The sequence below is a fragment of the Triturus cristatus genome, chromosome 3_1 (genome assembly GCF_964204655.1).
Source record: "Triturus cristatus chromosome 3_1, aTriCri1.1, whole genome shotgun sequence".
Taxonomy (NCBI): Eukaryota; Metazoa; Chordata; class Amphibia; order Caudata; family Salamandridae; genus Triturus; species Triturus cristatus.
The window spans coordinates 666580953-666600091 of NC_140583.1; the positions used below are offsets into that span (position 1 = coordinate 666580953).

At 45.7% G+C, this 19139-nt stretch overlaps 1 protein-coding gene across 1 annotated transcript in view; it reads left to right on the plus strand.

Annotated features, from left to right (window-relative positions):
- CEMIP (cell migration inducing hyaluronidase 1) overlaps positions 1-19139 on the plus strand; it is a 908751-nt gene that overhangs the window by 748510 nt on the left and 141102 nt on the right. Inside the window, exon 14 of the mRNA XM_085644720.1 lies at positions 14338-14543. Coding sequence (XP_085500846.1) covers positions 14338-14543 — 206 coding nt within the window. The remainder of the gene's footprint in view (positions 1-14337; positions 14544-19139) is intronic.

Sequence of the window (19139 nt, forward strand, 5' to 3'; positions counted from 1 at the left end):
CGGGCCCCAGAATATGCCCATCATTTGGAAATCTGTTGCCTCTTGCGTAGCCTCTGAATAAATGATTTGATAATGGGGTTTTGAAATGGCCCAACCGGTATTGCTAAGCTGCTGTCATGGCCCTGCAGCCAGGAGCAGGCATGTTACAGAAGAAACTGGAGCAGAGGGACGATCGCCGTCGGGGGCCACAGCTCCTCCTGGGTGTCTGGGTCCTGGCCTTTGCTCCCCACTGTGCGTACATGGCGCCTGGCCATTGCGTCACTAGGGCCCCCTGGGCATGGTTGCCGCTGGCGGGTTGCACCACTGCCAGGCCTCTGTCTGGCCGTTCCATCACTCTAGGGTTTGTAAAAGCTGCTTCTCTTCCCAGCTGTCTGCACCTTCTGTGATGAAAGTTGGCGAAACAATCGCCGCACTTTGCAATCAGGTTAAGGGGACAAAGATGGGGTCACTGGGGGGTAGCCCACGTTTAGAGGGCTCTACTCTGCCCCCTCCCCTCTGTCGCATAACTCATGACCACTTCCGGTCATGACCCACTTCTTTGGTCCCCCACCCCTCCACTATGGAGGGACTAATGACGCCCACCTGCAAATGGCCGATGGGCTCTTGGCCATCAGGTTCACTTCATCTAATTTAAAATACCAGTCTTCGGAGTTAAGATGAAAAGGAATCATCGATTTCCATGAGTGTGGCGAGGGGGCCATACCTGGCAACAGATACTGTACGAGTGTATGGGGGCTTAGGGCACTAAGACCTGAGATCTCGGGACCTCTAGAAACAAGCGCACGTTTTAAAAACCCTTAAGCCTAGATTTTTTTAGCATTTTGTATTATATTTGTGTCTCAAAAGTGACACAAACCAGCACAAAAGTGTTTTATTAAATTTACTTTCCAGCTCAAAACTTGTTTTGTGCTGAAAAGTTGACAAAAAAATTAAAGGGAAACCAGGGCGAAGATCTGTTTTGCATTACACTATGACAAGGGGGCGTTACATCGGTGGTACAAGGCATTCCCATGCAACCACCCATGCTTTTAGCCACAAAACCATATCTACTAACAATGGTAGACAAGGTTTTGAACCACAAAAAAACACCGTTTGGAAGCCGGTATTATAAAGGGGAAATGTTTTTTTATTTCTTCTAAGGTTTCCCACTTTGCAAGTGTGCTGTATTGTTCAGCACACAGCCAACTTGGGAAACGTTTTGAGGTTAGTCTAAGCTTAGTATTTTGCACTGGAGGGTACCCTTCCAGTACAAAACCTATGATAGACTCATGCAGACACCCTTGCGCTATGGCGCAAACGTCTGTGTGTGTTGCGCTCAGCAGCCTGATTGTGCACCGGCACTAGTGAGAAGGGGCGCAGTGCAGTTAGCAAAACAACTTACTGCGCTATGTCAAATAGAGAGGGCAGGAATGCACCACATCGATCAAGACATGGCACATTTCTGCTCTCTCCTTGCACTGGCACACTGTGTGCTGCCTAGCCCCCACGCAGGCACCCTTGCTCCATGGTACAAGGGCGCCTGCATTGCAGGCAGGATTGTATTATGCAAAAAACTATCCTTCAAGACGTTTTACTCTTTCTAAGGGTGCTGCAGAAACAATGAGGAGAAATAAATATATTTATCCTCGTTGCTCCTCTATTGGGAAGGCATGCGATTGTGACGCATTCCCATGTTTACCAGTCTTTGTAAATCTCGGAATACACCAGAAAGCATGGGTGAATGCATGGCAAAACCCATACTTCACCCATGGAACGTGTTGTAGCTTCTCCTTTAAGGGATAGTTCTGTCTTGGAATGTGATGACATGGGTTGAGAGTGTTCAAGGGACTGAAGGGACAGTTGGAGCCATAGCCTGCTGTTATCGCTGTGTATTTGGTGGGTGTTAAGAATAAACACATTAAAGAGACTATGTGTACATCATCATTATAATACTGGCGACGAGGATGGGATACATCATCATTATAATAGAACGCCTTCCTCGCGCAGAGTGACGCAAGGCAGCGACTTGAGCTGCCCTACGTTGCTTACTCCAGATTTACCCAGCAATGCAGGGCTATGCCAGGTGGCCTTGTTTGGCTTGATAAATCTGACTTAAGCTTTGACTTGCCCTTGTTTCACCTTGGGCAACGCAATCCTTTGATGAATCTAGCCCGAGTGTCTAGTTCCTCGTAAGTACACCTACTTTTTGGGAGGAGTATATCTGCCAGTCTAGCACATGTAATCCTCTTGTTCGACACCATACTGTGTCTTTATAATCCCTTCCTTATTTCTGCCAGGTGAGACAGAATTAATTTTTAGGCCTTTTTTCTTCCTTTTCATTATGCCTCTTTTTACTGAACAAAGGCCAATGAATTAGATTAAATACATGAATTAAACACATTCCCTTTGCTTTCAGTGCCTCCTTCCATGTTTATTTGTGTAAACTGCAGGCATATTGTACATTTCTTGGATTTGGAACCATCTTGGAGTTCACTCCTCTTAAATTATATTTGTAGATAAATATGTGCACTCATGCCTATTTTGAGTGACTGATCTTTTACCTAAAATTAAAGGATTGAGGAACAAGAGATGCTGTGCTTGGCTATAAGTTTGCCCTGCATAACAACATGCCTGCAACAGAGACCAGGTGCTGGGCTGGACTTGTGACTGACCATTGCGGAGACATTTCAGTACCTACTGCAACGCGGCTTGCCTTTAGTAAATTCAGAAAGCAGTAGATAATTGGGAATGCACTGCTGCTGGCTTTATTAAATTGGTTTACACCCTCTGTTCAGTTATAAAAATATTTTAAATATTAAGGCGATTTTGGGATTAATAATTGATGCGGCCGGTAATTGGAAGTCACTTTGTCAGGTCCCACAGTGGCGTAGGCCTTTAGCTATTATGGCACGCCTATTTATCTCTTTGACTTTTGCTGCTATCAGAGTAAGGACATTTAAAATATACATGCCTTCTCTTGGACTGGAACGATTATAAAGGTGGGTTGTACTTAAGAGTGACTCTTCCCAAGAGGATTTACTGCTCTGCAACAATAGCCACTGGACACTTAACATTGTTTGATGTTATATGTGGAGTGGCCTTTCACATCCCTAATTTCCTTGTCTTCCTGACTACTGCACACCCTGAAAACGTAAAGATATGTCAATCTCTACTTATCTTAGGTTTTGTGGGGGGAGGGAGCCATGGAACTAAAACCTTAAACATGTATGCTACAATGTCACCTGACCTTGCTGCTTAATTTGTCTTCTCCTTAGGCCATTGTACGAGTTTCTTGCAACCATGGTCTTTTAGCTCAGGGCCTTGTCTGTAATGGTGGGTTCTGTTCCTTGTGCTGAATGAAACCCAGACTGATTATCTGCGAGTAAGTCACCATTCTCTAGATATGCATGGAGCTGGTAGACAACCTCTGCTTCCATTATCTCGGCTAAGCAAGGCAAACTTGAAATTGGACTGAAATTTGCAGATTGATGTCATTTAGTTCTTTTTTTTTTAGCGGCAGAGCAACTGTTTGATAGAAGCTCCTTGGTAGTCGCCTCGCTGCAGAGAAGCAATTATGATGGATGGGAATGCATTTTTTTGACTAAGGATGCTGGACAAGTGTCATAAATGTCATTTTTGCTTCTCGAGCCACTATATCTGCTGCAGTAACACGATTGAAAGTAACCGACTTTTAATTAAACCAAGCCATTGGCTAATGAACCTGGGCAGTTATTAATGTCTATGTTCATTTTAGATTAAATTTCTTTTACTTTAACCGGAAAGTGGTTTGCCAAACGGTCACATTATTGAGTGGATTGCAACTCATTGCCATGTGCTGTTACTGTAACATTTTATTTATTTAAAAAAATCCATATAAATCAACAAACAGGTCACATAAATTCATTGCATACTATATAAATAACGAAATAATGTTAAAATATACATAATAACAAGAATGCTATAGGAAAGCAGCATGCCATGGTGATAAAACATTCCTGCAATGAACATAGCTCATAAAAATAAACGGACAAAATAAAAGGAGTTTCTAAAACTTTTAAATACAATATGGCTGGCCTGCATTTTGTAAATCCCAAAAGACGCAAAGGTGTATTCAAAATTTCACATGAGCATCTCTGCAAAAATCACAAAAGACATGCAAAACATTTTGTTGGGAAAAGTAATTACAGGGACAAAGATTAGCATCATCAGAGTTGCGCCAGTTCTTAGAGAAACACAACCAGTGCTTAATTTGAGCCAGTGGTTTCCAGTACTCGGCACCGGCACAATTTCCGGTGCTCGGCACCGGCACTTAATTGTGAACACCGGCACTTATGGCAGTTTGCCATATTGCCACATGGTGGCACTGCTTTTTTAACTTAGAAATTAGCAGAACAACGGCTGTTTATTAAATCATTATACATTAAAAATAATGTAATGAATAATTTCTGTCACCGGAAAGATTCTTATAGCTTTAGGGCCCTGGAATAGTCTAAATTATCCCACTTGTAAGAGTGCGATGGTTAAGAGTTGCATAGGCATTGTCATTGACAGCTCTGGCAGGGGCAATGGTGGTTAAAGCTGCAGTGGCCTCATGACGAGGGCCCTGGTACACATTTTATTACAAATTAAGCACTGAACACAACAAATTACTAATTGACCCCAATCTAAATCTGGACAACTGCTGTCTACCATAATTGCAAGTAACAGCCGTTAGAGAAGGCTCCTTACCTGGAGTTGTCTTGAGCAAAATTACATTTCTGAGAAGTTTCTCAAGTTCCTTGTGTTCTGTAGTTGTAGTAGACAGATGGGCGTATTCTTTCGTTGGCTAAGATGTCTCCTTGCTGGTAATGTTGATGGTAATGTTGCCCAGATCTTCCCTTAATTTTTTCAATATGGTTATGGTTAAGCCATGGAACAGTAAGAGACTTATTCAGCCTTAAACAAATGGACATTACACCACACTTCAAATCCTGTAGCCGGATTAGAGCCTACTGAGAGCCATAACAGAAGTGGAACCAGTCTAATCTTACCTTCCAGATAGCTCATACCAAGTTGCTCTTGACAAGCATAATTGGAAGTGCTGGGGGAAATCCTAGAAATCTCTTGCAGAAGAGGTTTTCTATTACTTGCAAGGATGTGCTATATCCCTGCTGCACACAACACATTAGACAGGCCTCTACTTTGGTAGCTCTCCATCATACATTTAATAGGTTTACTGCCCAATTTGAAGGCAAGCTAAATAGTAACCCCACAGACTGTGCAAACTGTAGTTTGTGTCTTTTGTAGTAAAGGAGGTCACATCAAAGACAATACCTAAGCAGTTAGAATCCCTTACCTTACTCAATTCTATACATTAATTAAAAAAAATTACGAAGGAGTATTTCTAGTCCAAAAAGACATAACATAAGTCATTAAGTCAAGTTTTTCGACCGAGGACACATACTCATTCAGCAATCTTTGCCAGCCAGTTGTGGTACATGTCATAGATACTGCATCATCCACATATAAAAGGGTATCCCTAGTATCTACTTTAGGAACATCCTGATTAAGTGGTTTAAGAAACTTTTCAGTCCATTGCTATGTAAGATAAATAACAGTTGGGCCGTTACACAGCCGTGCCTCACCCTACTAGACAGAGCGGAAGAGCTGGTACCTTCCTCATTGGCTCAGAAACTGACACTAGCTGATAAATCAGTGTATTGATGGTGAAGGAAATTTATTATGTCTGCCCTGATATCCATTTCTGCCAGAATGCACCACAGCCTTTCCCTATTTACTCAATCGAACGCAGAGAGGAGGTCCATAAAGGCCATGTGCAAAAGACTGTTCGCTGCCACAGAATACTTTCTAATCAAAAGTTTAAGATTAAGCAGTTCATATTGGGGTAACCGATTCTTTGTAGATTATAGATTGCTCTTTGAAGGGGTGAGAGGCAGATGAAATGCATTCATCGTAATAGCTAGCATTAGTTTTGGAAATGGCTTTATTTTGTAAATAAAGCCTGTTGTGCATCTTACAAGTAAGTATGTTTTGAATCAAGATCTTCGATTCAAGCATCCTTCCCTTTTGCTTTAGCAGAGCTAGTCGTGGTATATAATTTTGGTGGATTTTTTTCTTTTTCTGTGAAGACATCTTCCTTGTCTTCGGAGGTGCTGTTAAATGAAGTGTCATCTGCATTTTAATATTTTTCCGACTCATCTTCTATTTACCTCCATTTTCTGACTGCAACACCATATGAAATGAAATGGGATGTCTCTCAATCCAAGGTGATTGCTAAATGTTAATGTTAATTATTTGTATACTGGAATAACAGCACTCATGTTCAAGCTGTCATCAAGTTATAAAGGCTTAGAGAAAGACTTGCTAATTTAGGTAGAAAAAACATGGGTTTTTAATTTCCACCAAAGTCTTAGCAACCCTTCTCCTCGTTTCAGATTAACATGGTGATTATTCTGAATTTTTGTACCCAGGGCCATCAAGGTTTCTTCACCTAAGATATTTTTCTGGAGTATATGCATTGTCGCATATCCTCTGGAAATGATCTTAAATTACTGGATGTGACGAGTCAGTAAAAAAATCTCTCGTCACTGGTCTGCGGATTAGACAATAATGTGCTAAGCACTAGAGTTGCTGCCTTAAATACCACCCTTTTGTCAGCAAAGGATTTATACGTTGATAGCTAGGGGCACTCCCAAGTGGTTGCACATATACTATTATCTACAGCTGTCATTAACTTTTAAGTATAATCTGCGGTGCACAAGACAGATAGGGATCAGCCATCACAATCCTCTACTACAAGACTGCACAAGGTTGTCTCACAACTGTAAATTTGATAAAGTAACTCAGCACTCCTCTCAGTTACTCTCATTTACAATTAAAGTACCTCCAAATTGCACATATGAGACACAATTCATCATGACGGTTGAAAAGAACAGGCGTGGCCGATAGTCCATTGTTATTTTTAGTAGTTCCACTTCTATGATTCCTTGGATCTGGAAATAATTCAAATAATTAAAACTAAACCTATCCCTGAGAGAAGGTACTGAATGAAACATCAATAATTTTTAAAAAGCATACTCTCTATTTATCCTCCGTCTCTGGAATCACATCTCCTTTTCACCCTAATTTGAAGTTTTTAATAATGCTAATACATGACTAGGGGGCTGATTATGATGGCGGTCGGGAACGTGACTGGCTGACAGGAAGTCGGCAGTCCCACCAGGGAAATTACGATCGAACCGCCATGGAGGCGGTCAGAAACATGCCTCCTAGCATTGAGGCATGTGCTGTATTCCCGAAAAAGGGCTGCAGCACAAGCCTCACTACTAAGAGGCATATTTGTGAACATCCCTGCACTATGTGGCAGGTACCATGCGGTGCCGCCCACAAGGTGCAAGGATGTTTAGGGGGCCACCCAGGCCCCATACCAAAGGGCCAGGGGGAAGGAGTACCCGCTAGGGGTCCCCAAAGTCACTTTCCGCCTGCCTTTTGATGGCGGGTTAACCGTCATGAAACAGTTTACGGAAAGGGACATTGTAATCCCTACGGCAGTGCCTGAGCAGGCAACACCACTTTCATAGGGATTGTAGTCCCCCCGACTGTCATCGGATGCGTGGCGGACGGTCTCTCCGCCCACCATCATAATGTGGCAGGCGGTCCTGCAGGGCCTGATGGCGGTGGGACCGCCAACGACGGCCTGACGGTGGTGGTCCCACCACCATTGTAATCAGGCCCTACATCTCAGTGTTTCGTAAGACCCCATTTTTAAACTTTAAAAAAAAATGAAAGAGGTCCCAAATTAGCAAGTGAATAACCTCCGACTGTTTGCCTCGGAAGTGTGATGTACCAGATCATTATTCGAATTCAAAACTTCTGTAAAAATGATTGGGTGAATTTCTTACATTTATTATATGAGTCAATTAGTACAGTTTTGTGCCTGGCTAATTTTCTTTTTGTAATATTTTCTCACCTTTCTTAACCCCTTGTGTGCCACGCTCTCTCCCCGCCCTGTGCCGGGCGTTCCATTAGCGGGCGGGGTTCATGACGAGCTGGACTCGTCATGGGCACAGCGCAACCGCGGCCCATGACGAGTCCAGCTCGTCATGGGCACAGTAGGGGTTAAAGCCACCTTCAGCTGCAGGTCATTAGATTTCCTTAATTTCTTACGTTTTTTCCATAATCACGATCTGAACATTATTTGCTCCAAGGCCAACCGGTTCTATGACGCTCTAATTTTCTAATTTTCTCGTGTTTTACAAGTTTTAAGAAGGTTTGCAGTTGTTAATCTATAGTTCACAATTCCCTGCCATCGGTGAGCAGCAGTTAAGGATGTTTGGTGAAAATGTGGCCTTCTGCAGGTCTGTTAATAAAGTTCATAACACAATGAAGTGTTAGGTGTCTGGAGAACAATTTATAGTGCGACCTCCCGCCCAAATGAAAACCGAGCAAATTCTGCCCATTTACCCCAGTACTGCTGGACTCATACTCCTGCACTTAATGGTGGTAGGTAAACGTTTAGAAAAACATTCATATTTTCAAGTTTAATGTTTTAATACAGACTTTGCTTGAACACTTTTTTCATTTTTTAGTACTGTAAACAATTGGTACCACTGTGTTATCACCACAATGGTACTCACATTCATCTACAAAAGATGCACAGCACATCTGAGATATCCCTCTTGTATAGTAAGGTGTGCCATTCAGATTTGACACATATCTGTGCAACAAACATCTTAAATTCTCTCAGCTTTCTACACAAAACTAGCTTCTAAAACTCATACGGTCCTCACAGCTCGTTGAGAAGGTCACTTAAAGTGACAGGATGCATGCCCTCTGCTGCCCTTATCTTGCCAAGGTGCAGGTTGTTGTTTATTTGACGGTAAGCCACGTGCTGCCTGTTCTGTATTGTCAGTCCACTGACAGGCCCCTCCCAGGTGTCTAGGCCTCCCATGTGCGGACAGAGTGCGTTCTCTCTGGTTTGTGCTGTTCATGTACTGACGGCCTGCCTCCATCTTGCTCTCACATACCCCGCGTGTGTTCATGCAGTGCATGCCATCTGAACCGTGTTGCCCGTGTGCTGACAGGAAGCGTACCCCGTGTTCTGTGCTGTTCATGTACTGACAGCCTCAGGGGCGGTGGGTGAGATTTTAAAGTGGTGGGGCGCAAACGAATTAGCATACAGCACCGTAGCGAGCGAGCGCAGCGAGCGAGCCCGAACCCCAAAAGGGGGGTTTGGGGGGGTTACCCCCCCCTAGAAAATATTGAAAAAAAAGAAGAAAAATCAGGCATTTTCAAGCAAATTTGAGAAAGCAGGAAGGTTAATAAAGCAATTGTGAAAGTGCAGTTATTACATTAATAGATGGCATAACATAGGTAGCTGCTTATTCAGTATTACCACAGAGCTTCATACATTCTGTCCTATTATGCTCAGGTGCTGAATTCAGACTATAAGACTCATGGAAATCTCAGCTCTAAGAGTAGAAGAAGTTGCACAGCAGTGTAATTGGAGTAAGTGGGGTAGATTGGAGTAAGTGGGGTAGATTGGAGTAAGTGGGGTAGATTGGAGTAAGTGGGGTAGATTGGGGCGGAGTGGGGTAGATTGGGGCGGAGTGGGGTAGATTGTAGTAGACTGGAGTAGATTGGGGTACATGGGTGTGAAGTGGGCTAGAGTGGGGTGGGGTAGACTGGAGTTGAGCGGGGTAGACTGGTGTATTGGAAAGGGGTAGATTGGAGCGGGGCAGAAAGGGGTGGGGTACATTGGAGTGGAGTTGGGGTAGTCTTGAGAAGAGCGAGTGGAGTTGGGGTGAAGTGGAGTTGGGGTAGACTTGAGAAGACCAGAGCGGGGAAGGCATGGGGTGGGGTAGTTTGCTGTGGAGTAGACTGGAGTGCAAGATTGTGGGAGAGTGGAGTGGGGTAGATTGTAGTAGAGTGGAAAACATTGAGAGGATTGCAGTGAGGTAGATTGCAGTAGGGTAGATAGGCAGACTGGACTGGTGTAGATTGTGGTTGAGTGGATTGGAGTAGATTGTAGTGATGTAGATTGTAGTGGAATGAGGCAGGTTGGGGTGGATTGGCCAGGAGTGGAGAGGGGTAAAGTTGGGTAGACCCTAGTGGGGTAGACTGTAGTGAAGTGAGATAGAGTTGACTGAAATAGATTAGTAAAGAGTGGGGTGGGTAGAGTTAAGAGGGTCAAATGGTGTTGAGTGGCTTAGATTGGAGTGGCATAGAGTGGCATGTCAAAGTCGAGGGGCATGTCTCTGAATCAAAGGGCATAGACTGAAGGAGAGTGTTGCAGAGTGGAGCGGCGTAATGTGGAGTATCCATCGTGTGGTAGCACACTGCCTTTACAGACAACACATTTCCAATTGAAATGACCATAACATTGGTACAGACATGCAGATTTTTAGCGCATAAATGATAATGTGTGGAAATAGCATTGGCTAGTGTATTGTGTTTTCATTGTATTCAAATATTTGTTTCCAGACTCCAATACAAAAATTAACTTCATTATCTATTTATAATTCTAATATAGTGTGAAATATCAGCACTTTTCATATTTGTTGTGTGCTAGAAAAAACCCTTTCCATTTCATAGCAAGATTTCACATAACTCTCTCACTTCGAAGTCAGAGAAAGAAAAGTAAACACCAGGCTCCCAGAATGAAAGCGGCTGACATTTGACCTTTGTATTTCAATAACCAGCAAACGTGACAAGAAAACAAGTGCAAAAGGGTAATAGCTCAGTTCATCACCCAATGAGACAACTGCAAAGCAGAAGCTAAGGCAAACACAGGCAATCACAGATATTGAAGTGCAGTGTCTCACAGTATGCATAATATATCAGAAGCCCACTAGGAAAGGTGCAATAAAGCACACAATACTAGAGATTCATTGTCGACAATCCTAGAGTCACGGAGTAAGTCATTTTGATTACGCTGCCATCAGATTGACCCTAATCATAAAGTGTACATTTTGAATGAATCCCATTCAGCAGAGATTTAGAATATAACATATTTAACACATACCTAATCCAGTATAAAATATTCTCTCATTCGCAAATCTAAGAAAGGTACCTTAAGACATGGAAATACATAAATGCATGATATATGTATTGTATCACAACTAAAGCATTACCCTAAAGTGCTTAAGTGCAATCATGATTATGCGGTGTCAAAGTGTATTCTTCGCTTCTAGCCACACCTTCGCATGACTGCTCTCAGTTCACCAGTCTGTGTGTTTTAATTACTACAGGCCCCCCTGCTGTCCCTGCTCTTGTTAAGGACCCTTGATGCCACAGTGGAAGAATACATTTCAGGAACAATACAGAGCTAGGCAAGCAGAACATTAAAAGAGTGCCGAGCCAGAGTCCAGGCAGTGCTCTGTGTGGTGTATAATTTGCCATGTAAACCTATGCTAAAGGCTCAAATTTTAAAAAGGTAGATTTGTTTAACTTGGATGCGTTTTAGTTCAGAGACCTAGAATTAATTTCTGCATGGACTGGAATTTATGAGAAGTTATTGGTTCTAAATGTCAACTTTGAAACATTCATGCCTGCGAGGACGATGCTTTTAGTGAACCAAGAGGCAAGTCAGCCGTCATGTGAACACTGCATAGGTTTTTATAACATAGGGGGTATTATTAAAGTCTTTTAAACAAATGAGGTTGTTGATGACACATCCTTAATTGAGTTTTAAGGTAGGATGATAACAGAAAAGAAGGCACAGTGAAATAAGTTAATGGGCCAGGGAAACACACATTTTGCCAAGCAGATATACCATTTGAAACCAGGTTTCTTGGTTTTACGTTGCAACATTTAGCCTCTCGATGAGGCGGCGTAGTGACAAACATAAGTGTGTGGGTGACAGAAACCACAAGAAGACTTGGCGTGAAGTTCCAAGAACACTTCTTTCAGAGCCAGAGCTCAACATCTGGCTCTGGCCTTCAAAGGCTCACCTACCTCTACAAAAGTAACTTTGAAATATCCAAAATACTGACATTTTGTTGCAGGATCAGCTTCACAATCATTATAATTATAGTTCCAATTACACCTAAACTGTCAATGACGGTTTCTTCCTGTCGAGGGATGAATCCTCCTGCATGGACACAGCTCCACGAATGACCCTACACTCACACTGGTTCACGATTCCCCCAGCACTCGCACTGGTACTTCGGTTACGCATTTCTCACACAGCTCATCTTTCACGCTTCCCGTCCTGAGACAAGACCACACTGGTCACCCAGTTCTCACATGGGCACCCTATTCACCCTGCACTCACTACTCACCCTGTACTTCCACAGGCATACCTTTCACCCTGCACTCACACTGCTCACTCCGTGTCACCCAGCACTTACACAGGCACACCTAACACAGCATACATTTAATTACCCAACTCTCGTGAAAGTGTACATACTTTGAATATCTGTTCTTCCTGCATTAGTGCATGCCTACTCTCCGTAACTAAAATACCAGTGCAAGAGGGGAAGAGTGCGCTGAGGAATAGCACAGGAAAGAAGACTGAGTGGGAACCAGAGGTGGCTGAGTGGGAGGTGGGATTAGTCTTAGGCCCTGAGGAATCAGCCAAAAGGGAGTAGATAAAGCAGGCAAAGGCTGCTGGAGGGCAGCAGCACAACAGATGAGGTTCAAGCACTGCAACTGTGGCTGTGAGCTTGTGTGGGAATCGAGCAGGGACTGATCGCTAAGGGTATAGCGCAGGTGGGGTGGAAGAAATCCCATGCCCAACACTGAGCCCCAATGGATTTCATAACGACCACTATGAAGGAAGGAATAGGTCACCTACAGCCACAAGTGCTGTTTTGCAGCTTTTGAAGAAATGATGTAGACCGGCATCTAGGCTGGTTTTCATTCTTTTCCTTTAATGCCTTTAGTGCGGCATTTCTACCTGCACACACTGTGCCCTTGACTTCCAATGAAATGTAGAATTCAGTGAATAGTGATTAACGGACTATATAGACTTGGGTGGCACAACGAGTAAAGTTGGTCACTCTGAATACATAACCTTTCTGGTTGAAGGCATGTGCCAGACCCAGTTTAGGGGCTGAGCCACGGCCATAGGGCAGGGGTGGTTCACCTCAGATCTCCTGTAATCTGTCCTACTATGGCTTCGCAAACTAGGCCAAGTACAACCCCTTCAACACGAATTTCAGTGGTACCGCTGGTGAACAGCCACAGGCTTCTCAGGAAAGTAGGGCAGGGGTGTACAAACTGAACGCTCCGCAGCACAAAATTGTAGGTCCAACTCACTGCTTTAATTTGATACGAAAAGGACTTTAATAAACACTTAAAACGGTATATGACAGCAGTTACAAATCAGCCGGCCCAGCATTTCCCCATGTTTCCCCAACCGATCCTACCTGTGTGTCCTCAGTCCTCAGCCACCGTCCAGTCCACGAGTCACGACGACCACGAGGCTCAGGCGACGCGCACGAAGTGAACCCGACCGTTACCGGATCCAAGCAGCACGCTTACCTTACGTCAAGCTCGGCATCCAATCAGGATTGCCCCTGCTCATGCTGCGCGGTGACCGGCCAATCCTGGCGCAGTGGCGCTGCATGCAGCGCCAGGATTGGCTTGGAGGGCATAGTGACTGCTCGCCCTGTCGCCCTTTTGCTGCCAGCGCTGCCGCCAGCAGGTCCTGCACCCCCCCCCCCCCTACTAGCTAATGGGGCCGGCCTGGGTGCGCATGCTCGGGCAAGTTGCTGCCCGAAGTATACATGCGGGGAAAGGGGAAAAAAAAAGTTTTTAGACCTGTCAATCATCCGGCTTCAAATCAATGACCACACCAGCCAGCCCGCCCCCCTGCACACTCCCGATAAAGTCGGGTGCTGCCCGGCGCCGCCGGAATAATGTGCGCAGTAAATGGTAATTTGGACATTATATTTTAATTATTTAACGCGGGTATTATTTAACGCGGGTCCAATCAGCAGGGCTGGTGGGGCTACGCCCCTACGCCCCAATGGACGCACCGCGGCTGGACAGCCTGCCTCCATCTTGCTCTCACATACCCCGCGTGTGTTCATGCAGTGCATGCCATCTGTTCCGTGTTGCCCGTGTGCTGACAGGAAGCGTACCCCGTGTTCTGTGCTGTTCATGTACTGACGGCCTGCCTCCATCTTGCTCTCACATACCCCTCATGTGTTCATGCAGTGCATGCCATCTGTTCTGTGTTGCCCGTGTGCTGACAGGAAGCGTACCCCGTGTTCTGTGCTGTTCATGTATTGACAGCCTGCCTCCATCTTGCTCTCATATACCCCTCATGTGTTCATGCAGTGCATGCCATCTGTTCTGTGTTGCCCGTGTGCTGACAGGAAGCGTACCCCGTGTTCTGTGTTGTTCCTGCAGGTGAAGGATGTCGTGGGCTATGACACTTTAGGGCATTGCTTCTTCACCGAGGATGGCCCCGAGGAGCGCAACACCTTCGATCACTGCCTTGGACTTCTCATCAAAGCGGGGACTCTGCTGCCGTCCGACCGAGACAGTAAGATGTGCAGGACCATTACCGAGGACTCTTATCCCGGATACATCCCCAAACCCAGACAGGACTGCAGGTAAGCACTAAGTGTGGGGACAGTACCTTAGTCTCCCTCTTTCAGGGAGGCAGCAGCTGCTGCCCGTTTCATACGAGCACCCTCGCCGCGCGTGGAAGGTTATTGCGCAGTTCCTGTTTTAGACAGACCGGGATATTGTGGTTGCTGTTTCTTCCTTTACACGAGCCAGCTTTGTTCGTGAATCCGCTGTGGGCAGCAAGGAAAATGAAAACAAGACAAATAACGGGATATTAGTGAGTGATCTCAATCAGGGTACAGTCCAAACCTCAGGCTGGGCGTCAAGACAGGATTGAGCAAGAATGGTCATAACGAGGACCGGCGTCAACAGAATAAACAGTTACTTAGGGGCAGAAACTCAAAGTGAGGAAAGATTGTGAACCCATTGATCAAAGCCATTTGTGCACTTGTGCACGCCAGTTAAAATCACTGCAGCAGTGGCAAGTATAAGAAGCGTTTAATCACATTTTATTTTTACAAATCTTGAATTTACACTTGCAATGAGATTTATTCATGTGTAACTTTACACCAATACGGTGCGGTTTTATTCAAATGCAAATATACTTGTAAAAATAGGGCATTTCAGAGTGGCAATACAGAGGAATGTTGGGAAATACACAGATTTATATCATTGTCACTGTTGGAAAACGAGGTAGCATCTGTGAGGCCTGCACAAATACCATGACTACATTTGTCCTTCACTGGGAACCAAACACCCAATTGTAGCGCCTGACTCAGAGGGTAGCTTTGCAGAGCTGTCTGAGGCTTACTCAAGGGAGATGGTGTGGGCTAGTAATCGCCATTTACAGGTGCGCAAAAATAACACTCAATAATTGATTGTCCAGTCTGTACTTTGCTTTATAAAAGTAAGAGTACATTTATTAAACACACACACTACTCAATACTATGCACCAATTTACAAATATACATAAGCTGTTGGAATTACTTTGTGCCATTGCATAACATCTCCACCCCTCCCGTGGGGGTTGGGGTCTAGTACCACCACTCCCATGTATGCACATCATCTTGCCCCCAATGCAATTAGTTAAACATAACCTGGGGCGTGGGCCCTGCGCACTGGCACCATCCCAGGGGCGACCCACCCCATTACCTCAACAATCATTAACAAGCATTTACAATGCAATAGGTCTCGCATTATTAAAGTTTGAGCTATTGGCATTGCTAAATAATGCAACACCAATAGCTCAAACTTTAATAATGCGAGACCTATTGCATTGCAAATGCTTGTTCACTACGCACTGAAGCACAGCCCTCTTTAGTAACGGGGCAGGAGCGTGGCCCAGAATTACGACGACGGCTGTCCATGCACTCCCGGAATAAAGTAGGTCCTAGTGAACTTTCAATTACAGCGGGCTAATCTGCCAATTTAGGGTTATGCCTTGTTTAGCAAAGCCCCCGAAATTATGCCCCGTTGTGTCAGTAGGTGCCGTAGCAGCAACATTTTAATGCATGTTTGAGTGAGTAGCGCCTTGGGATGGTGCTCGTGATTTTTTTCCCCTCGCATCAAAAATTAACCCAAGGGCACATTTCTGGTTAAAATATGGCTCTAAAGGATTGATTTGCATTTCCTGTAATTACATGTAATTTTGTGTAATTGAGTAATTTTCCGAAATTTTGCATAATCATATAGAAGCCAATGATGATTATTTCATACACCTTTAAAACAAGGCCACATTTACTCACTTGAAAGTATGCACAGCAATTCCCCCGGTACAGTCGCTTTCTGCCTATTGGAATAAACAAGGAGAATAACTCCATTTGCCAAAGCAAAACAATCTCAGACTTCTCCCTTTCATAATACAATTAGTTGCTGGTATAATTGAAGATCCCTGACACGCTCTGCATCAAGCGGCTTAAAATGGTTTGCATATAAACAATGAGGGAGAAGGTCACGGGTCAGCAGGCCAGAGTGTGGGCGCCACAAGTGTAAGAGTTGATTCAAGACGCAGCACAAGGCGGCAGCGGAACAGATAAACTGTGATCTGCAGAGCGAAGAGGCCACGAGGGTGTATGTAAACAGAGATAAGGGAACACAAACAAGGAATGGTCAGGGATTCCAAAGAACATGAAGCAGAGAAAGTGAACTGAAAACAAAAGAGACATCAAGCTAATCCATTGGTAAATACAGTGGTGGGGTTGAAGTTACAGCAAACTGTATAGCAACAACACATTCATTCAGCACTGGTAGGGCGGTTATGCGTTTCAATAAGTCAGTGTCAGATGAGCAGTGACACAATAGATAAAAGGCAAGAGTTTCGAAAATGTATTTTATAGTTGAAAAAGGAAACAAAGTTTTAATCTTGCAAATATTAAAGAGGTGGTAACAACATACCTAAGCTACAGAAGACTTCTCATCAAAATGCTTCCAAGAGGAATTAAAAATGAAATCTTGATTGTGAGGAGTAGCAAAAGGTAAATGGTTAGCAGAAAAAGTAATGGGACGAGAGATCTGAAAAGAAACAGAGACAACAAGCCCGGCGGAGCGTGGTGCGCGCGCTTGGCGGGGGCGGGGGAGCGCATTCCAGGCGGGAGAGCAGACCCTTTGAAGTGCGCTTCCAAACGGATTGCATGGCGGCACGATGCGCGTGATTGTGCGCGTGCTAGCCATGCAATCCGCTTTTTGGGAGCGCTTTTAAAACCCCCTTACAATAGTCTCGCTTTGCGATCGCTTACGCGATAGCAAGGCGAGACCTAAAAATGGGTACACCTGCCTTGGTGACATATAACCCTGACTGAGCATCTCCTACTGACCATAAAGTATGCACCTCGATATCTTAAGGGCTAGCAGTCTGGGGTCTTCACTTAAGTGCAGCAGCAAGAATACATGTTTAAGCACCACTTTAGAATGATAGTACTCATAACATTTGGGTATCATTAAAGTGCATTGCAATTACAGTCCCTAAAGGCATCACTGATGAAATCACCTGGATTATGCATATACAGCCAGACACCCTAGCAGGAATGTCTGACAACATAACCCCACTTTGCTTATGACATCACCCTTCTTCAGTACTTCACATTACACATGTGACCTTCAGTCCCTCTAAAAGAAATAACATTGTAAAAGCATTTCAGGTGCAATTACACGTCTTCACCTCTAGAGGATGCCCTTCTCAAGACATCCCCAACTCAGTCCTCCACTCCTGGATGCACTTTTCAAATCATCCTCAGCTGTATAACTTACGTTCCAGTCCAGAAGATGTTTAATGCAGACTGAACCCTTGAGGGGCTATTCCTTTCAAATCCCCCAGGAAACTTAGGGTGGGGCTTTTATCGTGCTGGGGGGAGACTGCGCTCCTCCAGCAGTTCCCCCAGCACCTTTGCACTCACATGGTGGTGACCCCGTCCTCCTTGGGCCACCACGAGCAGAGAAAAAGCTGTTTTTTCCTTGCAGGCCGGTCCAGGCCTGAAAAGCATTATGGGCGATTCCTCCTTTTCAGTGAATAATAGATGAGCGGCTCTCCCGCTGTGCCGGGGAGAGCCGCGCTGGCGGTGTTGGTGGCTTCATCGCGTTCCTGGCCCTCGTTGGGGTGCCCGGTCCCACCCAGACCCCCAGGTAAGCGTAACGGCTCGGGGAGCCCACCCCTGGCCGATCAGCGGATTTTCAGGGGCTCGGTCCCACCCGGGCCCCGCGATGTCCCAACATTGCTTCTGGGGTCCCGGTTCCACCCGGGACCCCCGCCTGCATTCTTTGGTGGAGGGCAGCCTGGGGAGCCCACCCCTGGTTGCCCCCGCCGGTTCCCCGTGCGGCCAGCACCCTCGTGGGCTGCCACGGGAGCCGGCACAGCCGTTCAGGTCTGCCTGGGCAGACAAGCAGGCTCTTGCTGGCTCCTCCGGTCCTCAGTGTAGTGCGACGGCACTCCCCCGCCTCTATCCGCATCGGGCCCGGGTATGGGGTCCCGGGCCCCTCACTCGCCTCACGGGGAGCGCTCCTTGACTGTGTCTTCTTCGGGACCCGGATATGGGGTCCCGGGCCCCTCCTTCTCCTTCACGGGGAGCGCCCCGGCGCTCCCCGGCTTGCGCTTCTTCACCGGGGGCTAGGGTGGGCTCCTGGCACCCCATAGGCGTGAATCTTCACGGGGAGCGTGACGGCACTCCCCGGCTTTGCTTCAGGCCCTGGGTACGAGGTCCCGGGGCCCATCTGGTCACCTTCACGGGGGGAGCGCGACTGTGCCCCCCCTGGCTTGACTTCTCCTTGGGGGCAGCCCCCGGGACCTGACCCACCCCGGGGGCATCTCTGAGACCAGCGGCAGAGCCCTACGCGCTTCGTCGTCGGTCTTCTTAGTGGTCAAAGGTCGCCTACCTTCCGGGGGCCATATCTCAGCCCCTGAGGGTCCGATCTGCCCCATTTTTGCGTCTTCTTGCTCCGTGTGGCGTCCCCCAGCGACGATGAGTTGTGTGTGAGTTAAAAAACTGTCCAATGGGTTCCAGAATTCTAAAGACTATTTTAATGTTGGGCCCTTGGCAGTGATTAAAAACTGAGAGGTGGATATCAGTGGAGATAATTAATGACTCCGATATCCGGTGTGGTCAACATGTTTCAGCCAGGTCTTAGAGTTAAACTGGCTTTCATCAAGA